This window comes from Lissotriton vulgaris, chromosome 10 (genome assembly GCF_964263255.1).
Source record: "Lissotriton vulgaris chromosome 10, aLisVul1.2, whole genome shotgun sequence".
Classification (NCBI taxonomy): domain Eukaryota; kingdom Metazoa; phylum Chordata; class Amphibia; order Caudata; family Salamandridae; genus Lissotriton; species Lissotriton vulgaris.
Window position 1 is genome coordinate 1045181006 of NC_141698.1, and position 22966 is coordinate 1045203971.

At 47.0% G+C, this 22966-nt stretch overlaps 1 protein-coding gene across 5 annotated transcripts in view; it reads left to right on the plus strand.

The window, feature by feature from the left end:
• Positions 1-22966, plus strand: part of TCAIM (T cell activation inhibitor, mitochondrial) — a 495335-nt gene that overhangs the window by 303932 nt on the left and 168437 nt on the right. For all 5 annotated transcript variants that reach the window (XM_086942093.1, XM_086942094.1, XM_086942097.1 and 2 more), the window contains 2 exons: positions 6195-6286; positions 6779-7011. In XM_086942093.1, coding sequence (XP_086798219.1) covers positions 6195-6286; positions 6779-7011 — 325 coding nt within the window. The remainder of the gene's footprint in view (positions 1-6194; positions 6287-6778; positions 7012-22966) is intronic.

The window sequence follows — 22966 nt, forward strand, 5'->3', positions numbered from 1 at the left end:
CTGGCCCAGGAAGCGCAGCGGACGTGCGCAGCGGGCGTGCCGGTGGTGCGCCGAAGGCGTGCCTAATGCAAACCCGTCCCCGCCTGGCCCGCGCCCAGCGCTGGCCACTATGCGCAAACCGATCTGACAAACTGTTGCAGATGGTCTAGGGACAGTCTCCTAGATTTAAGACCTTCACTATCAGATAGTCATACTAGGTTTGACCCGGTCTCTTCGCTGGAACGCTATATCTTTTCAAAATTCCAGTATGTTCTCCACTTCTCTCCATCTAACTTGGGCAGGGACATAAGTGAGAGTCGTCCCTCCCCCCACCCTCAACGTGAACTGCAGGCATGCCTTGTCAACTGCTAATCTCTACCGAAACACACAAGTGAGATCTGGCTCTCGCTCACATCAAACGACTGGGACTTAATGTTCCTTACGGAAACTTGGATAAAGGACGCCTCCAACCCTGATATTGCCCTGGCAATCCCTCCAGACTACCAATATGCTGGGCTAAACAGATCTGGACCCAAAACAGGGGGAGGAATAGCTATTATTCTTAGACCCCAATGGAAAATTGTCTCCAGAAAACTTGATAATCTCGGTCCCATTGAAGCCATGTATTTCAGCATTTCCGAGGCCGCTCTCCTCATCTGTGCTGGAGTGTTAATCTATAATCCTCCCAACACCCACCTTACTCATATCACGGACTTATTCACAATCTTAGCCGACCTTTCTCTAAAACATCCTCACTTAGCTACGGTGACGACACCCAGCTTATGTTTAAGCTCACTCCAGATAGCGAGAAATCTGCCACCAATTTCTCTGGCTGCATGGCTGCTGTCGCCACCTGGATGGACAACAACTGCCTCCGTTTAAATGGAGACAAAACGGAGGTGTTGGTGGTAGGGAACAAAACTTTAATATGGTCCCAGGCATGGTGGCCTACAGCTCTGGGCGACTTCCCCCGCACTGTAGAGAAGGTCAAAAATCTAGGGATTATGATTGACTCGGATTTTTCGGGAAAATCCCAAGTCAGCAAAATAATAGGTAAGTGCATTGGCACGCTAAAAATCCTGCGAAAAATCATTGATCTCATCCCTACTGAAGCCAGAAAAACAATTGTACACGCGCTCATAACACCCCACTTGGACTACGGAAACGTTCTCCTATTAGGTCTGAACCAAAAGCAGCTACACCAGCTTCAATGCATTCAAAATGCAGCCGCCCGCATGGTACTGGGTCTTCCCAGAAGAACATCTTCCAAAGCGGCTTTGTCCAAACTTCACTGGCTCCCTGTTAGGGAAAGAATTAGATTTAAAAGCCTTTGCTACGCCCATAAGATTGCCCACAACAAAAGGACCTATCTATCTAAGAAACCTTCTTACTATCCATCGTCCGATCAGAGACCTTAGATCTTCGGGAATGACACAATTCAAACTTCCCCGTATCCACAGAGCAAAAATGGGGGGTCGTTCCTTTCGCTACCTTGGAGTAAAACACTGGAATGCCCTCCCTGTTCATTTGCGAATGGAACCCTCAGAAACTCTATTCAGAGCCAAATTAAAAACTCACCTCTTCCCCCAATAATACATTTATGTTCCTCTACCGTCCTTCTCCCTCTGTTAGTTTTGTTGGCAGTCAGCGCGGGGATACACAGTCTGTGCAGCCATGCGCTTTATAAATGTTTTATTATTATTATTATTATTATTACTTTACGGTCCTTGGAGACTTTAACCTGCATGTAGACAACAGTAACTGTGCAAAGGCGTGCTCCTTAATAGAAACCATGGAGGGCATGAATCTCACTCAGAAAGTCATTGGCCCAACCCAACACTGCCGGTCACACCCTCGACCTTATTTTTACTAACTCTTCTGGCCTCTCTGTCCTTACTCCACGCCCGGTGATATGGTCTGATCATTTCATCATTCCTTTTAACATCACAATTCCTCCCATCAGACGCTCTGTCTGTAGGACAGAGAGGCTGGGAAGAAAGTGGTTTAAGGTAACGTTGGAAGAGTTTGCACCTGCTTTAGCCAAGTTCAACTGGCAGCCTTCCACTAACATAAATGAGGACGTAGCAAACATAAACCAACACCTCACCACGGTTATCGAGGACTTAGCTCTCCTCACCGTTCTCTCGTCGGCCAGAACCAAACCCTCTGCACCCTGGTTCTCCCAGCTGCTGCGAGAAGAAAAAAGCAAATGCAAAAGACTAGAACGCCTCTGGCGTCGGACCTATGACCCAGTTGCTAAAACAACCTATAGAGCGGCATTAAAAAACTTCCACAAGATCAAACAAAACACCATGAGGGAGTATTTTGCAAGTAAAATTAAAGATGCGGATAATTCAACTAAGACGCTTTTTCAAATTGTGAAAGACTTCACTGACCCCGCCGCCCTCATGCACAAGCCAGAGCCCTGCCAAGAACTGTGTGATAATCTATCTAATTTCTTCTATGATAAGATCAACCTAATCTATGCTTCTTTTAAGGCAGTTGACAGCTCTGACGTAGAGGCTACATCTATGTCACATCTGATTTCTAAGGACATAAGGTTAAATGCGTTTAAACCTATCACCCTGGACACCGCTCTCAATAAACTTAAGCTTTGTAAATCAGGCTCTCCTCTAGACCCCATGCCCACTCATGTATTTTTCGTAGTGGCTCCAGCGATTCTACCTCCTCTTCTATCAATCTGGAATTCCTCCCTCCTTTCAGGCCAGTTTCCGGAGACTTGGAAGCAGGCCATCCTTATCCCCCTTCTGAAAAAATCTGAGGCAGACCCTGCTGTTCTCAGCAATTTCCGTCCGATATCATTGTTACCCAAACCAGTTAAAATTCTGGAAAAAATAGTCCAAGAACAACTCACGGACTATTTTGAAAGCAATGATCTCCTGCATGACTCGCAATCCGGCTTTAGGACCGGGTACAGCACGGAGACAGCACTCTTGGAGGTGTCGGAGACCGTGCGGGAGGCTGTGGACAGGGGTGAGACAGCCATGCTTGTGCTCCTCGACCTGTCCGAGGCCTTCGACACGGTCTCCCACGGCATCCTCCTGACAAGACTCTGAGAGTTGGGGATCTGTGACACCCAGTTAGCCTGAATCACCTCGTTCCTAACGGATCGGACACAACAAGTATGATGTCGCCCATTCTGGTCTAAAGACAAGAAACCGCTTGGTTGCGGGGTGCCCCAAGGATCTGCCCTCAGTCCTCTGTTTTTTAACGTTTACGTTGCCCCTCTCGCGAAATTGATTGAGTCATCCGGGGTGAGAGTGCTCTCCTACGCTGACAATACTCAGCTGATTTTCTCTTTTAAAGATCACTCGCCCCTTGGTTTTACAAATTTTAGAACTTGTCTTGCCAATATTGTAGCCTGTATGACCCGTAATGCGTTAAAACTCAATACGGACAAAACTGAGGTGCTGTTTTTTAATTAAATGAGTCCCATGTCTTCGACCACCTGGTGGCCCTCGGAACGCAACCCAGCGCCTTCCCCAGTCACGGTAGCACGCAACCTGGGAGTTCAATTCGACAACAAACTCTCTTTTAAACCTCAGATCCAGAAAGTCACCTCAGCATGTTTTGGTAAGCTCCACATGTTAAAAAAAATTGCTCCCTTTCTCCCTACGGAATCACTGAAGACAGTGACGCACGCTTTAATCACTTCGCACTTGGACTATGCGAATAGCCTATATGTGGGACTTCAGGCATACCTCCTGCATCGGCTGCAGATCGTGCAGAATGCCGCGGCCAGACTGATTTGTGAAGTCCCCTTTCATCATTCCATCTCACCCTTCTTGAGAAAACTACATTGGCTTCTGATCTCTGCTCGCGTTAAATTCAAGGCCCTGGTACTTGTTTTCAGACACAGACTAAAACCAGTCCACTCTTCTCTCAATCTCAGATCCAACCACCTCCGTCTCCTACTCCCTCCCAGATTTCGACGGGTAAGGAAAGGTGGTAGAGCTTTTGCTGTAACTGCTTCAAAATTATGGAACGCCCTCCCTATTAGCCTCCGTCTCATCGACATCGAATCCCAATTCAGGGGTAAACTAAAGACCTTCCTATTCTCTGGCTGTTAACTCTCCCTTGTTAACTCTCTCCTAAATCTGCAATCTTAGCGCCGGGACACCCCAGTCGGGGGTAGCCGTGCGCTTAACAAATGTCAATAATAATAATAATAAATAAATAGGCACATCTGGTGGGACTGGCCCCACATCAAGCCCTTTTGGAAGGAGATTCTAGCTCAAATCAAACACATCCTATGTTACCCGCTACCAGACATGCTACCAGACATGCTTGAACACACACTCCTGGGGATCCAGGACACCAAGTTAAACCGCCAGATGTAGGAAGACCGCTCGATAATGTGGCTCTGCCTTAGAGCGGCCAAGATGGCAGGGGCCTCGGCTTTGAAGAAATCAGAGGCTCCTTCCCTCACGCAATGGCACGCTAGATTATGGCGGGCATTGGCAATGGAGAGAATGGCTGACATTGTAGAAGACGCCCGCAAGGGATTTGACTATGTGTGGGACCCCCTAGTTGAATATTTATCTGAGGGCTTACCCCTGATTGCATGCGGCCCGAGGCTACGAGCGCTGCATTTCGTCCATGTCTAGAACTCCCACTACCACCCTCGAGTTCCGCAAGGGCAGTTTTGGACGGAGGGGGGCTCCGGTGGCTTATCCATGCCCTTGTACAGCAACTATTTAGGCTATTTTTATATTGATGTTGACATCCTATTTAAATTTTTTATGTTTAATTGTTTGGGGGGGTTGGGGGTTGGGTGATAGCCGGTTGTTGAATGTTCATACTCTTTGGAAATGGGCGATTGCTAGTTCACAAACTGTGTCTGATCTATTTGCTTACTGTACTGTTCAGCTGTTATTGTACATTGGGGTCTCCTGCCTCTACATGTTATTTTTGCATATCTGTGCATTTCACTATCTTTAAAACCAATAAAAAGATACTGAGAAAAAAATATTTTCGCACCCATTCACAAGGGGGAAGGGTTCCCCTGGGAACCCCTTACCGTTTGCGAGTGACTAACCACCTACTTGAAGTAGGTGGTAAACGCGATCGTAAACAATCATACATTGCTGTGAGACTCACTATTAGAAAGGGACACCCTTGGCACGCCCCTTCCTAATAGCGAGTCGCAAATCATATTTTGCGAGTCGGTAATAGGTTACCGACTCGCAAAATATATTATGTGCATAGGGCAGACCGAATTTTTCGGTCGCAAGCGGGCCGAATTCCCGTTTGCGACCTCAAAAAGCTGTAATACATTTGCCCCTGAGTTCATTAATGAGGAAGATATTTTGGTATTATTAGAAAATGATAAAGCAAAATGAAATTTTGCACATTAAGATTGAATTTTAAAAACATATAGTAATAAATAAACAACATGTGAAATTAATTGTTTGAAGGCGGTATCTTTGAAGGCGATTCGGTAATATTTAATTTATCAACTTTGATAGGATGAGTTAACACTGCTGGATTTTAAACCAGGGACCTTCAAGTCTCTGACAGGTGCCCAAGTCAATGATTTATCTTACTGATGTTTTTATACGTAACCTTAATATACTGTGTTTATATTAAGCTAAGAACTAAAGTTCCCTGGCACTTTGGTACTTCTGATAGTATTTACTAGTCATACGTGCCTTTGGCTTGCGTTTTTTATGGGGCTGTAAGAGAAGAGTTTTACATATCTGTGGTCACAGTGCTTACGTTTCTTCATGACTTACAGGGTGGGTTGAGGACCTTGCTTCGAATACTCTTACCGGTTTGAAGGTGATGCTGGCTGGTAAAGATGCATAACCGGTCTGCGTACTTTTGTTTACCAGTTGTCTAAATGGGAGTCCCAGAAATGTGCATCATTAATTTGCTGCATTCACATGACGAAGATTAAAACGTGTGAATGATTTGTTCCTTTAGATTGCTCTGCTGTCTGAATGACATTGTCCATTCTTATCAAAGATTATTAAATACGGTAAATAAAAATATTCAGGTGCCTGTGGCCTCTGTTTCTGTAAAGAGTCCTCTAATGTTGACCACATTTCTATGGGTTTGGGTGAAACGGAGAGGGGATCAGCATGTGAAGGTTGACTGTAGCTGTCGGCATGGTAACTGAATGTGTCAGATTGCATGACTGCTGATTAAGTGATGAACTTAAGTAGAACATGTTTACTCTTTTGTTCCCTCAGGACGCACAGTCATATTTTCAGATTGCTCTGCAATGAGTGCAGCAGGCCACATAATGCTAGGAACCATGGATGTTCACCATCACTGGACAAAAGTAAGATCATATTTTATTTCCCTGCCCTCACCTATGCATGTCTGCTTAATTAGTCAGTCTTATAACAAGGTCCTAGCCCCAGATCTATTGATTTAGCTAATTTGAGCTTAGCTGATCTTTGAAAAACCTCTGTGACTAAGTGCTGAGTGCACTGGCAGAGCTCCTGGCCGCTGGGATGTAGCTTGAAAAGGAGGAGAATCCTCGAGGCCATTGAGCTTCTGACTTGGGTTCTGTTGAGATTCTTCATGTAGAAAAGGTATGGGGCTGTTATGGCCCAGGTGCATCTCTCTGGTCTAGAAGTAACATGTTGGGTGTTGGTTTAAAATAATATGTCCTTTTACACATTTGATATGTATACCTTGCTTTACATGAATTTGAATATCATTGTGGCATAAATACGCCCTGAAGTTTCAGCATGAAGTACATTTGTCTAATATGTGATTGGCGTCATTGGATGCATGTGTTATAAACTTCTCGTTTGTGTTACTATAGCTTTTTGAGAGGCTGCCAAGCTATTATAGCCTTCAACGGAAGCTTGTGTTGTTGGAAGACCGGGTCAGCCATCTTCTAGGTGGCATGCAGTTACTGCACACAGAGGAACTGCAGCCGCTGCTAAGCCTTGAAGAGTATTATGCGCTTCTTGATGCCTTCTGCAACAAGCTGCTAAGCAGCAGGCTACCATTCCACCCCAGGAGTCTGCATGGCTTGCAGATGGTCCTGCAGAAGTAAGTGAATGTAATGTGGTCAACAGTGCCTTTTGTTCAGATGTGCCACTGCACTCTAGCAGATCCTCAGAAACATCCAATGTTAAGCCTTAATTGTGAAGTTTTCCAGTGGCCAACAGAAGACAATGCACACATGAGTTTTACTACCACTAGCTAGATTTAATTTTTAGTCAACCATTGAGGTATATTGACTAACCTGAGCTTTTTGTTTAGTGTATATCTTTAGCACTATTCAGAAATATATAAGTTTGTTTCAGAATATTTGAGCCCCAGACAAGTGACATTCCTATTTTACGATGTGTTATATTAATTAGAATACAAATGGGTGAATTATGAACATTTCTTCTGACAGTTGACATCAAGTAGACCACCAAATCAGGAACAGAAAACTGGAGTTCTAAACTACTTTTCTTTTCAAGTTGTGTAGCCTTAGGGCTTAGGGAATATTAATAATCAGAAAAATAATACACGTCTGTTTTACATTTGGTGAGGGTTTAGTAGTTGTTTTTTTAGAAACTGTCATTGTAATGACAGTTTGTAAGTTTATAAATGTTTTTTTTTCCATTTGTGAGGGTACTTATTACATGGTATGTGCCCCCAAACAATACTGTGTAGAATGAGATGTGGTATTAGAGATTAAAATGCAAAGCACTGGGCTGTTTTAATTGAAAAGTGCCTTTTAGACCAATGTTTTATTTGCCTCAGAAAATGATGATTGACAGTGGAAGGCATTTACGTTCTGCCTTGAAACGGATTTTCAACTCTTTAGACCGAAGTCCAGTCATTACTGCTTTTCCTTTTCTCCTGACAAACCACTTTGCTTGCCATTTCTTCTTCGCCTCAGTTGCTTCTGGTTAAGAGTCATTTGACTGGGCAGGGCCTAGTTCAAAGTCCGTTTGATAATCTCAAAGCTTTGCTATCTAAATTGAAACTCCTATTATCATATGATACCTTTTCAGGTCGGGTCAGTTTTAATAGTTTTTTTGTTGACTGTGGCAGCTTTCAAAGACCTTACTCCTCACAGCACCATTCCTGTGGACATATGATGGCCTCAGGAGTTAGTCCGAAACAAGATAATATGCAACAGAACTCAAAAGCTGTTTTTCAGCAATTACTGTGATATCACCATCAAAGCTTAATATGAAAACATCATAGAACATAGGTGAGTGAAACCCATACCCAATTCTATCACAAACACATAGAAAGGGCTCTCGTGTTATTAAAAAATCTCGTGGTTCCTTCAGGCTGCTCTTCAACTGCTCCTCCTACATTACAGCTCTGTACTCCGATATCTAATTACATCTTTGATGAAATTGCCCTACTTAAGATGTCTTTTGTCTCTAAACAGAGCTCCCAGTTCATTGTTTGATCCTGCTACAGTTCTAGAGTCCGCCTCCGGTAAACCTGCCTTCCACCTTGCTTCAATCTCAAGCCTTCGCGTAGCCATGCACTATATAACATCTCAAGATCTCTCAGAGGAAACTCATAAGGCCATACGGGCTCTTATGAAATCAGGCCTATCCCAAGATCATTTCCCATTCCTGTGAAGGTTGCTATAGTAGCCATAGAAGCAGTCATTGCCTCTTGTAAAGCTGTCTATAATCTGTTTGCCCCAGTATTGGAACTTTCATAGATTCCCATGCTTTTGTATCATTCCCCGTCGTCGGAATGTGAGTCTCGGTAACAAAAATACCATAGTAGTAGGTACAAAAGAGAAAAAAAAGGCCTAGGCCTCATTCCCTTTTGTAGCATATCAGCCTCTTTTTGTAAAAGAGACCAAATTTTAGGCATCAGCCAATCAGAAGAGCCTCACCCCTGGAACCTTCCCGAAGGAGCCTCAGATTTTCTACCGCACGTTGTGCTAGGGAGTCTCCATTGAGCTCTGCTCTATTTTCAACTCTTTCAAGTAGATTTCTACAGTTTTTTCTTCAGGATTTCTTCAGTTTTCTTCAGAAATCTCTCCTTTTCATCAGGCTGTCTGAAGTTGAGAAAAAGAAAGCCCTTTTCAAGCCCTGTTCCACCTGCGGAAAGAAAAGGCTGTTTGTGGAGGACAAACACAAGAATTGCATTAACTGCCTTTATCCGGATCACAAGGCAGAGGACTGCAAAATTTGCCGCACTCTCTCCACCAAGACCTTGAGAGATCGTGCTGGAAGACTGCTTACATGGCTACAGAGGCAGAAGGAGAGGAAACATGAAGTTTCCAGTGATGAGGAGGAATCGTCTTCATTTGCTTCCTCAAAAAGGTCAGTGAAAAGGGGTAGAGGTTCCGCATCTTCCTCTGTTGGGCGCCCCTCAAAGGCTTCTAAAAAGACCCCTAGAGAGTCTGATAGCCGGGGTTCAGGAAGTTCCCCCCACCGCAGTGGGAAGGATAAGGCAGAACTGGTTTCGCCTCCTAAGGGTGAGAAGACAGACCCAGCCTTCAAAAAACCCTCCTCACATTCTTCAGAGAGGAATTCTAAGTCCTCTACGACAAAGACATCATCAACGGTGGGTCCGTCGACGAAGACAATGAAGCCCAAAATCCAATTGGTCCCGTCGACGGGCTCGTCGGCGGGAGAATCGTCGACGAAAGCTTCGTCGTCGTCGTCGAAGAAGGTATCGTCGACGGCAGCGTCGATGGGGGATGTGCCGACGACATCGCCGACGAAGACGTCGTCGACGGCTTCATTAACATCGTCGACGAGGAAACCATCATCGTTGACGGCAGTGACGGCGACGGCGTCGACGACGGTACCGACGATGGTGGTGTCGTCGACGAGTGCATCGACGACGACGACAATATCTACAACGTCGGCGGGCTCGTTGACGAGGATATCTCCGGCGTCGACGGAACCATCGACGATAGTGGCTACGGAGAGACGAGTGACGGTTTCTTTAACAAGAATCACTCCTGAGATGACGTCCCCGAGAAGGGTGACCCCTTTACCGCCAACTTTGTTGTTGGACCAGGGAGAATCTGAGGAAGACGGACAGGAGGCTTATGACTATGCCAATAGCCCGTCTCAACTACTAATCAAGAGTCAAGAGACAGATTCAGAAGGGGCATATGACCATGGGGAATGAAAATATCATCAAATGGCCTATGAGCCACAAGACATGATTTCAGTTCCTACAACATTCCTGCATGACCTCCACAAGATGCTGCAGGACTATAAGTCAAAAGCAGAAAGACCAACACCACATAGGTCTGCTCCTTCGACACCAGTGAGGAACCCCTCATCTCTAGTCCCTCCGGTACTTCCGATACAGACGCCACCTCAACCTCACCGGCCGGTGCCTCAGGCTCCGTCAGAGCCAGCCGATGACCCGGATGGGGATGATGACGATGAATCATCCAATGGTAACCAAGAGTCGGATCATGATGGGGATGAATATGATGAATACATCATCCCAGACCAAACTTCGCCTCATCAAGACTTGGTAGATTCACCTCCTGCTGACGTCGGCAGTTTTCACCAGCTGATGGAATGTGCAGCTGGAAGATTTAAACTGGTAATGCCCGCTCAAACCACGGACTGTTTCTTATATGATTTCAAAGAAACACACCGCAAGACAACAAGGTCGATTCCAATTGTGGATCATTTGTGGGAGGAAGGTTTGAAAGCTATGAAAAACCCAGCGACGGTGGTCCCTGTGCTACCGCGTCTGGATAAAAAGTATAAAGCACCAGATGATGGACCTGCAGCGCTAACGGGCCATCCAAAACCTGACTCTGTCATCTCACAGGCAGCGCAGTGGAAGTCGCGGAACCCCTCTGCTCCCTTAACGGCCCCTCCTGACAAGGATGGACGACGACTTGATAACACAGGCAAGCGGTTTTCATCGATGGCTAGCCTGCTAATACGTGCCGCCAATGCTTTGGCGATATTAGGACGATATGATCGCCAATTATGGTGTGATATAGCTCCATTTCTGGAACAGCTTCCACCGGAGTCAGTGGCGGAAGCAAAGAAGACTTTACAAGAGGGTGAGGCGGTCTCTATGGAAATCATAGACTGTGCCATGGACATTGCCACAACGTCCTTTCGGGCGTTGGCAGGAGCGACAGTGTTAAGACGCCAAGGGTGGCTGAAGGCGACTTGGTTTAGACCGGAAATTCAGAACAAGGTCCTTGATCTGCCCTTCGATGGCGAGGCCCTATTCGGGAAGTTAATAGATGATACTCTTCAAGAGATCAAAAAAGACACAGAAACAGCCAGGTCGCTAGGTACCCTCCAGTATCGCAAATCTCCCATCAGAGGTTCGAGAGGCAGAGGAGGTGGTTATAGAGGTTCATACCAACAACAGCAGCAACGCTATTCTTCAAACAGCTCAGGATACCAGCAAAACCGCCAGCCATACCAACAAAGACAGGGCCAATCTTCGGGTTACTCGAGGCCTTACAACAAGGGCAAGCAGGCTGCCAGTGGACGGGACACGTCCAAGCGCCAATAGCGGCCTCCTGGCTCTGCCTACTGTTCCCTCCTCCGTGAAATCATCAGTTGGAGGCAGGGTGTCAAAATTCCTTCAAAATTGGTCCAAAATAACATCGGTCCGTTGGGTGATCAACATCATAAAGCGAGGACATACTTTGGAATTTATGGAAGTCCCTCCACCCAGGCCCCCGGCAGCCATTCCATCGAAACATCTGCGTCTCCTATGGCTCGAGGTACAACAAATGCTCCGCAAAGGGGCGATAGAGCCGGTCCCCTCCAAACAACAGGGCCAAGGTTTCTATTCCAGGTTCTTCCTGGTGAGAAAGACGCTGGAAAAATGGCGCCCCATCTTGGACCTCAGGGAGCTAAATACCTATCTCGTCTCCCTATCCTTCCAGATGGTATCCCTACAGGACATATTGAAGATGATCAGTCCGGGGATTTCATGGCCACGCTCGATCTGGAGGACGCGTACTTCCATGTCCCGATTCACCCAGCACACAGAAGGTTCCTACGCTTCACAGTAGCCGAGAGCCATTTTCAGTTCAGAGTTCTGCCGTTCGGTCTTCGCTCTGCCCCAAGGATCTTCACGAAGGTGCTGGCACCGGTGGCAGCATTTCTGTGAAAGAACCACTTCCAGGTCTTCCCTTATCTGGACGATTGGTTACTGAAGGCCCCGTCCAGAAGGTTAGCGCAGGACGCTGTGCAGGCTTGCACCAATCTGTTCCAGAATCTAGGGCTCACTTTGAACAGAGAAAAATCCACGCTGATGCCCTCAAGAAGAGCACGGTTCCTAAGAGCAGTGTTCGATTCAAGGCTCTCGAGGGCGTTTCCTACTCAAGAGAGGATAGAGAAACTACAACGGTTGGCACGAAACCTTCGGGAAAAAAGGTGTCTTTCTGTACGCAGCTACAAGTCGCTGCTAGGGGTGATGTCATCATGTATTCCCTTAATTCCACACTGCAGACTGCGGATGCGTCCCCTGCAGGAACAACTGGACCTCCAGTGGAATCAAGTGCACGGATCGTTCGAGGACAAGGTGGTTGTCACTCGGGAGATGAAAGAGTCAGTGACTTGGTGGTCACATCAAGACAATTTGTGCCAAGGTCTATCCTTCGCAAGCGTACCATCGCCTCAAATATTAACGACGGATGCGTCATTGGAGGGATGGGGAGCAGTGATGCAGGATCTGCAGGTCAGCGGCCATTGGTCTCCTCACGAGCAAAAACTGCATATCAATCTGTTGGAGCTGAGAGCGATCAGGCTAGCTCTTCAAGCCTTTCTTTCGCGACTCCAGGGTTCACAAGTGCTCATCAGGACGGACAACACCACATGCATTATGTGAACAAAGAAGGAGGAACAAGATCACTCCTCTTGTCGCGAGAAGCTCAACAGATATGGGAATGGTCAATTCTTCAGAGAATTTCACTAAAGGCGGAGCACTTACCAGGAGTGCTGAACGAAGGCGCCGACAGACTGAGCAGGTTATCCTCAGTCAGTCACGAGTGGGAACTAAAACAGCAGGTTCTGGATCTACTATTTCAGACATGGGGCACACCGGAGGTGGACCTATTTGCAACTCCAACCAACAAGAAATGCCGGTCATACGCCAGCAGGTTCCACCATCAAGGCTCATTGGGCAATGCCCTGTCAATAGCCTGGACGGGGAGGTTTCTTTATGCGTTTTCACCAATTCCCCTGATTCCACGCCTCATCAGGAAGATGAAGACGGAACCATGCAAAATAATCCTAATAGCCCCAGAATGGCCGAGACAATTTTGGTACACAGAGCTACATCTGCTGTCGCTAGTTCCTCCATGGCTGCTGGAGGAGGTTCCGGATCTTCTGACAATGTCCGGAGGACAGGTTTGGCATCCAGACCAAAAATCATTACACCTGACTGCACGGCTCCTGACCAGCGAGAATTCATGAATGTCCCTCTGTCCAAGGAGATCAAGGACATCCTTTCCCAAGCAAGAGCACCTTCAACAAACAAGACATACAGATTAAAATGGAAAAAGGTTTTGTATTTGGTGTAAAAAGGAAAAGGTTGATCCTTTTACTTCGAAACCTCATCAACTCCTGCCTTATCTACTCTCGCTAGCAAAGTCTAATCTGACCCATTCTATGATCAAGGTCCATTTGGCGACAATTTCAAGATTCAGGAGATCTGACTCTGGTCCTTCATTATGGTCTTCAAGAATTGTCAAGCAATTCCTCAAAGGCCTGTTCAGGGTCTATCCACCAGTGCGACCTCCTCCTCCAACTTGGCATTTAAACTTAGTCCTGGCTCAACTGATGAAGAAACCATTTGAGCCGATTCACTGCTCAGACTTGAAATACTTGTCATGGAAATTGGCTCTACTCTTAGCTCTGACCTCGGCTAGGCGAGTGGGGGAGTTGCAGGCCCTTACTATCCAAGAGCCGTTTTTACAGTTCAAAAGGAACACGGTCATCTTGCGGACGAACCCAAAATTAATTCCTAAAGTTCCTACAGACTTTCACTTAAATGAACCAGTAATTCTAAAGACATTTTTTCCAAACCCAGTCACTCCAGCGGAGAAGACATTGCACACTCTAGATTTACAACAATGTCTAAAATTCTACTTCGACCGTACCAAGGAATTTAGAAAGACTTCGCAATTGTTCATTGCCTTTGGTGGTCCAAGCAAAGGTCTCCCTCTGTCCAAACAGGGGCTCTCAAGATGGATTTCGAGTGCTATTCTGCATTGCCACAACATAGCAGGAAAACCTCTGGTGGGCAGGATCCGTACTCACTCAACGAGATCAGTGGCATCTTCAACAGCCCTCTTTGCGGGGGTACATATAAAGGACATTTGCAGGGCTGCTACCTGGAGCAGCGTGCACACTTTCACTAAGCATTACTGCTTAGAGTCATTGCAGCAGGATGAGGCGGCGGTGGGCCAGGCTGTCTTGAGGAACCTCTTCAAGTGATTGGTGAGCTTTCCTTTCTATCCCACCTTCCATTGGTACCACATTTTGTGGTTTCATTTTTAATGTTATAAGGTACTTATTTACAAAATGTGTTTATGATGATTTACTGCTTGCTATTCTGATACAAAAGCATTGGAATCTATGAAAGTTCCAATACTGGGGCAAGAAAACAAGTTACTTACCTGTAACTTTGGTTCCCCAGTATTGGTAACTTTCATAGATTCCCATGCGCCCACCCACCTCCCCAGGGAAAGCTCAGCCTTCAGCAAGTATGGTGTCTAGCACACAACGGCTACGAAAATCTGAGGCTCTGAGGTTCCTTCGGGAAGGTTCCAGGAGTGAGGCTCTTCTGATTGGCTGATGCCTAAAATTTGGTCTCTTTTACAAAAAGAGGCTGATATGCTACAAAAGGGAATGGGGCCTAGGCCTTTCCTTTCTCTTTTGTACCTACTACTATGGTATTTTTGTTACAGAGACTCCCATTCCGACAACGGGGAATGATACAAAAGCATGGGAATCTATGAAAGTTACCAATACTGGGGAACCAAAGTTAGAGGTAAGTAACTTGTTTTCTTCTGATGCCTAGAAACAAGCAGTTTTCTCACCTCTGCTGAAATAGGTCACTGCGGACCATTTGGCTTTTTACTACCTTCTTTGGTTAGAATGGTGCAGGGTATTATCAATGAGTGACTTTATAAAAGAAAATGCTTTCTTCGATAAAAGAAAATGCTTTCTTAAATATATGAAAATACTATCTTAAATAAAAGAAAATGTTATCCTAAATAAAAGAAAATGCTATCTTAAATGCTGCGAAGGTTCAGTTTAGAACAGACCTTGAAATTGAATCAGTTCCTGTTTCTGTGCTGGATGAAATCTCAGAAGCCTTCAGCATAATCTCTCATCCTTCTGGACTGTTTTTACAGGTCTGGCAGTTAGCGATTGTGCTATAGACTGGCTCAGGTCTTCCTTGTCTGATGATTCTCATTTTGTTCCTATATGTCATTCTTATTTCAAGGTTTTACTCCATGAAGTAACATGGGTTTCCTTTTCAATATTTATGTTGCTCCTCTGACCAACATAATTTGTTCATGTGATACTATTTTATTTTCGTACACAACCGATTGCTCATCTCAGAAGTAACTCTTATGCCACTCTGATTCAGATATAAAAATACATGTCTATAAGAAAGGTTTAGATGTCCCTCAGCACCTTCAAACTGATCTCAGATAAAACAGAGGTGTTTGTAGCTTTCTCTATGTGGTTGGTAGAATGATAGCCCCTAATAAGAGAGCCCCCATTGCAACGTGTGCGGTAGCTGTGAGAAGTTGGCCTGATATGCAGTGCTCACTATTCTAGTGATCACTATGTATCAGTCCAAACGACCCTCATTGATGATTGGTTGTAAGTCAACCGTATAGACCAGCTATCCTAGTAGCATGGACAAGAGCAGTCTTTAGGCTAAACTCTAGAGGGCGTGTTAAGCCAGCTGTTATACCATCACATATACCCCTTGAACACCAAGTGAAAGGACACCACACAAGTTGTTATGAAAATAAAAGGATATTTATTTATAACACAACAACCCTGGACTCTTTATGAGGACAGGGTGCTAAGCACAATACAAAACTCTTAAAGAAATACTGAAAGTCGCACAATTTACACAAATGCCCGAGGGGCACGAAAAACCATATACTACAAACCCCTTGGAAGCTGTTCCTCTTTCTCAATCTCACCCGGATTTCGAAGGAGTGTGGACTCTCTGCTGTCCTTTGCGGGAAACGGACCCTCATCACCTCCCGACCAACACCTCGCCGGACCCGCTCCGCGGGTCCCGCAGCGCGCCATCTGCTGCTGGTGACTGCTGGTTGCTGAGGAGGAGCGCGGGGAAAGGCGAGTCGACCAGCGGGGCTGCGAGCACAGGCAGGGACTCCAGCATCCAGGAGCCCCTGCGCGCCCAACCTGCAACACCTGGGCTGCTCTCCCCGCTGGCCACGCCCACCGCCAACAGAGTGAAAACCGGGCTTCACTCTCGCCCCTGTGGGACCCTTGGAAGCTGTTCCTCTTTCTCAATCTCACCCGGATTTCGAAGGAGTGTGGACTCTCTGCTGTCCTTTGCGGGAAACGGACCCTCATCACCTCCCGACCAACACCTCGCCGGACCCGCTCCGCGGGTCCCGCAGCGCGCCATCTGCTGCTGGTGACTGCTGGTTGCTGAGGAGGAGCGCGGGGAAAGGCGAGTCGACCAGCGGGGCTGCGAGCACAGGCAGGGACTCCAGCATCCAGGAGCCCCTGCGCGCCCAACCTGCAACACCTGGGCTGCTCTCCCCGCTGGCCACGCCCCCCGCCTGTCACCTCTTGTACTAACAGTTGTAGACTTAAAAGGAGAGAGTCGCCCCCGCTGCGCGGGAGCGCGCCGGGAGAAGCCCGGGACAAGGGCGGGACCGTCTGTGGCCGTCCGGGGCCGGAGGAGGCCGGGCTGGGCCACATCCCTTGGCTCCGTAAAGCGGATATCCAGCAACCAGGACAATGGCTTCAGGTACTCGATCCTGTAAGACAAAGAAATCTGCAGGAGACGTTGTGTTAGGTACTATGGACCAGTTCATAACCCGAGCAGTTTCCATAGTTGAGAAGGAGATAATCTTGGCAGAACGAAGGTTATCCCGGGATTCTTTGAGTATGTCTAACAAGCGCTCATCTCTGGGCGCCATTGCCCTAGCTGATAGCCCTGGTCATATTCCCCTAACTCCTTTGTTGATAATTGATTCCCCAACTATCGACGAGAGAGTGAGTCGGATTAGGGCTAGTTTAGAAAGGGTAACTACCACAGCACCAAGTATTGTACTTGACCCGACACACTCCATTTCCTCCGTTCCTAGTATCCCATCACCAGGGGGTCAGACTCTAGATTGCAATCCCGAAATCCTTGACGTCCCTAGCCCCCCTGTGCCTATTAGTGAAGCTGTGAATTCCCCATCCACTGCAGGACATACCGATACCAACACTCTTAGAGTAGTAGCCCCCCAAACTGCACCTGCAGGGAACCCAGCCCTAGGCACAGTCCCACAAAAGAAGAGAAAGCGTCCCGCTAGCCCCCGTAGGGGAGGATCTTTAAAACCCCACAGTAAAGTAAGTAGGAACATTGCATCAAAAGGGGGCATCATTTCGAATCAGGTTCCTTACTCTAAACCTCACGCATCCCACACCGGAGATCCTGCATTGGAGGGCATTCCTGGTCAAATGGCTCCTATAGATACTAGCATTTTCCCTCAAGTCGAGAGCATCATTAAGTCTGTGGTGATGCCTCTCGTAGATAAGATTGACGGCCTCACTCGCAAACTAGCCTCACTTGAGCAGTCAATGCTGGACAACTTTTATGCAGTGAAATCGTTAGTCAAATTTCACGCTAAGTCCCAGGTTGAAGAAAATGGAGGGCTAAGGAGTGGTGCTGTCCCATTAGTTCCCTCTATTTCCACAGCCCTCCCTGAGCCCACATCTTGCCAAAAAACGCTCGCCATGGCAAAGGTTCCCCAATCGCAGCAATCCAACACTGGAACCATACCCCCCCCCACCTACTTCTACTCCTGAGTCTAGTTTGGCCCGTCCAATGAACAAATCTAGCACCCAGGCTCCCAAGGCACTTAAGGTCAAATTTGCTGCAAATCCCAAGCCTATAGTCTCTAACACTAAGGTATCTGGAAACACAGTGACCGCAAGTAAGGGTGTTACAACCCCATCTCCTCCAACTCCTGTTACACAGGCCGTGCCCAAACCTCCAGCAAAAACCACGGTAAAATCTCCGGCTAAAGACAGGGTAAAACGGCACACGCCAAATGCTAGCCTTCCCCCTGGCTGTAAGCCTTATGTGGTAATTTTAACAGGGGTCCCCGAGCTTGAAGAGGGTTCTTGTGAGTCCTATTCTGACCTTAAACACAAGACGCTCTCCTGGCTAAAAGCTAATAGACCCCTCCCAGGGCACATAGATGGTAGAATAGCCTTCGTCCGACGCGTGGGTTGGATTGGCAACAGACGTAAGGTTATTACCGGGGACTGTGTGTTGATCAACTTCAATGATCCCAGAGCAGCTGGTATGATCTGTAGCCAGCAGTCGTATCACAATTTCTGCGACATACAAACTAGGGATTTGGGGTACTTCTATCACCCCCCTCCTTTAATGGGGCCTAACAAATCCCTTCAAGATGGGGGCAGAGGAGCATGGTTCCCTCATTATCCAACCTTGGACCCCAGAGCAAGGGTATGGACTCCTACTCAATCAGCCACTCCACAGGGTTGGGGCTGGTGACTTGATAATTTAGTGGCAATCAATGTCTCCCCCCCCAGGGTCAATACAATATGTATAGTTGGGGAGGTACCCTTGTCCAATAATGTAGTGCCCCAATCGCCGCCTACCTCAATTCTGCCCGTTGTTTTAAGCGACGGGTCAGATAAAATTGAGTTAGTGGTTGGAACTCAAACTCCAGGTCCACAGGGTGGGAATGGCGGTTGCAATGAGCCCCAGCATCATGCATTCCTGAAAACCATTAGTTGGAATGTGGCAGGCTTAAACAGCAAGTTAGATGTCCCGGACTGGGTGGCGCTCATCGAACCCCACTCAGTCTGTGCATTCCAAGAGACGTGGTGCGTAGAACCAAGGTACCGAGTGGGTCATGCCACCTTCTTTGTCCCGGCAGAAATCCCAACTTCGGGAAGAGGTCGCCCCTATGGAGGTCTCTTAGTTTGGGTAGACATTTCTTTGGGATGGAGGGTACGCCATCACCCCCAAAAATCTCCAGATTTGATGCGCCTCACTGTAACTTGTCCGAGGAGAGCTGAAAAACTGGAGATTATTAACATCTACACACGAGGGGCCTCTGGGAGAGCCTTGTCACCAACGCTCTCGGACCTGGAGGTAGCCCTGGGTGAGTGTAGTAGCGATTCTTTAATTTTGGTTATGGGGGACTTCAATTGTACATTCGAGCCTTTGTTGCCCGATGAATCCCTGGATTTACACGATGAAGATTCTAGGAGAGGTGTCCCGTTACTTGATCTTCCCATCATAAACAGTTGGACCCCCAGAATCATCCAGCTAAATTCCCTCACTCTGGAGCACGGCTTAAGAGCAGCCAATGGGAGGACACCATCAGACTTAGCGGGGGCTCACACATATAATAGGGTCGGTCATTCATCCCGGATTGATTATATCCTTTTAAACTTTTCTTTGTGGGCACATATGAAGGATATGACAGTCCTACCCTCCCTGGATAGTGACCATAATGCTCTTTCTTTGACCCTATCAAACTGGTGGAAAGAGATTAACCCAGCAAGTGGAAACCATGATACACTAGCGATAGGCCCATTGGGAGGGGTGGTTCCATCAAACTGCTTAAGACGTCTGAAATGGGACAAAGTGGCAATAGATGAGGAGAAATTGGCATGTATCAGAGCAGTTACTTCCACAGCCTGTGCCATTTTAGAAAGTGAGCCTATTTGCCCAAATCAGATTACAGCGTTGTTCTGTGAGGTCTCGCTGTCAATTGGGGACCTTTTCAAGGCTAAAGTAAAAAAGGGAAACCCTAACCGTGATAACCGGCAGGGCAAACCAGGATGGTACTCGAAGGAGTGTCGTGCTACGAAGAGAGCTCTGATATCGGCTGTAAAAAGTGGAGATGCTACCCTAATAGCCACCAAACGGAAGAGCTATAAAACGGAGCTTAAAACAGCAAGAAGAGACTGGGAAGATAAATTTTGGCAGGATCTACGAATTGCCAGCGCCGGAAAAAACGCAAAAGGTTTCTGGGACCTAGTACACAAGAAAAACAGACCCCTTGATACAGTTATTACCTGTAACATAACCGAGGACCTATGGTACACACATTTTTCGAAATTGTATACAGCAACCGCAGCTGAAGCGATGGATTTCGCATTACCACAGCCCTCTCGAGTGGAGGAGAGTCCTGAGGAAAGTCTGTTTACTAAGAAAGAAGCGGAAGGTGCAATAAAATCTCTCGTCCCGCGCAAGGCGGCTGGCCCCGATGGTCTTCCGGGTGACCTGCTCCGGGTTGACCTAGACGATTGGAGTACGTTGATTTCATCTGTATTGAACGCTGCCATGGCGGGCGCTCCTCTGCCTGCCTCCTGGATGGCCGCCGAAGTGGTCCCCCTGCACAAAAAAGGTTCAAGAGAAGACCCAGCGAACTACAGGCCAATTAGCCTGATAGACTGCTCACAAAAAGTAGCAGGCAAGGTCCTCCTAACTAGAATACAGCAATGGGCAGATGAAAACAGGATACTCTCGGATCTCCAGGCAGGGTTCCGAACTGGCACAGGAACAATTGAACAATCGTTAAGGCTATTTATGATTCACTGGAAGGTCGTTACGATTGGGAAGGGCACATTATATCTTGCTTTTATCGACCTCCGGGCGGCCTTCGATTTGGTCCCCAGAAACAACTTATGGAAGGTCCTTAGTGATCTTGGCCTGCCACCTTACCTGCTTCACTTGATCATGAAGTTTCACGAAAACAACTATGCCCAAATCCGCTGGGGTCCTAATGGTCAAAAGACCCGAAGAATAGATGTGAATAGAGGAGTGCGGCAAGGGTGTGTTCTTGCCCCAACACTCTTTTCGCTCTATGTTAATGGGGTGGTGGACCACTTGTCAAGGATACCAGCAGATGCCCCTCGCCTGGCAGGTCGTTCTATTCCCACCCTGCTTTTTGCGGATGATACTTTGCTCTTGTCAAAATCGCCAATGGGCCTACAACAGCTTCTTTCGGGCTTTGACGATTTTTGTAAACAAAGAGGTCTCTGTATAAACACAGACAAAACAAAGTATCTCATCTTGAACCCTCCGCAAAAACTTGGCCCTCCGCCAACATTGGGCTCCGTGGCACTGGACAGGACTAAGACCTTCGATTATCTGGGTATCAGGCTGGTGGATTCCATGAAATGGGACCAGCATCTGACTAAAATGCTGTTAAACCTAAAAAGAGTAACCGGTATCCTGCTGAAAGAGCAGAGAGCATCCTCAACTAAACCCATAGCTGCAGTTTTGGACATCTACTCGGCTAGAGGAGTAAGTGCCGCTTTGTACGGGGCGGAACTGTGGGGAATGTCGAACTTGAAAGACCTTACTCGAGCTGAGAACATCTTCTTGAGAAGCCTGATGTCCCTCGGCCCTTCTGTCCCCATCTTGCCTCTGCAGTTGGACATGGGCTGTCGGGCGATTGAAGATCTAGCAAAGTTAAGCCCTCTGCTTCTGTGGGCCCGCATCTGGAGAGTCCCCGAACTCTCAAGTTATGCGGATGGACTGCGGGAGATATTAAGATCGACAGGTTGGGCGAAAATAAAGTGGCTAACGGATATCAAAGCATTACTCACCAATCTGGGGATGGAAGAAGCATGGTACCAACAGACAGCCCCGCCCAAATCAACGATAAAACATCTTTATTGGAACTGGGTGACAAATAGAAGGAATTCTTCCACCTCGATTTGCAAGTCGACCAGAAACTTCATGGAGTCCAAAGATATCCCCTTTAGAGAACTGTATTTGGACATTATCTCAGCCCCTTGGGAAAGGTCCCTGTATTTTAAATTTAGAACTGGTCTTCTCCCCGTAATGGAATTTACTAGTCATTGGAAAATTCCATACCAGACTGCTCCGTGGTGTCCCTTCTGCCCACAGCGCCAAGAATCTGTCCCCCACCTTTTATTTGAGTGTCCTGCATATAAAGTCCCACGGTCAAAATGGCTAAAACCCATGTGCCGCACACTGGGCACTAGGCATTGTAATGTGGCTCTAAGGATTCTTCTTTCAGACACTCGTACCTTTTACGCATGTGCCACCTCGAAGTACCTTGGGTGGGCATGGCGAATTCGGTCAAAAAGACTCAGACAAATTGTTTAATTACGTTTTTTATTATGGTCTGCTTAAAATCCATGCTTATTTTAGGAAATTTATTTACAGTAAAAATTTGTAGTTTTTATCTTTAAATGCATTGAAATGAATTTTAATTGTATGTACGCTTTTTAAGATATTGTTATATGTCGAAATAAAGCCTTTTTGACTGACTGACTGATATACTACAAAAGTGGAATGCAAATTACTAGCAGGTAAGTAACTATTCTCAGAGGCTTTAGAACCGCTGGGCCTACAATGCTGAACCCTTAGATTAGAAGCAGGAGGCCTAGGGACGTCGTGTGCAGAATGGAAACTCTCACGCGCAATGCGGGACAAAGTCTATGGAGGCTAATAAATGCAAAGTTAGGGTTCTCGGGCGAACCCGACTAGGTAGGTCAAAAACGAAAGTGGATCTAGACACTTAGAGAGTGGTTCTACGCTGGAGCACCGTGGTACTCGGTTTACCTAGCCCAGGGGCTGCGGCTGCATAGGCTTCAAGTGTCGTCGGGAATCCTCGTTGACGAACCAGGAGCCTGAAGTGGAAGTTGCTGGCAGGCGACCAGTGAAGATGTTCCGGGCTGATCCAAGGATGGATCAGTGAAGGAGGATACCTGTAAGCAGAGGGGACCGAGTTCTGAATCACTAGCCAGCGATTAGGTGGGCACCAGGATGGCACCGGTCGAGG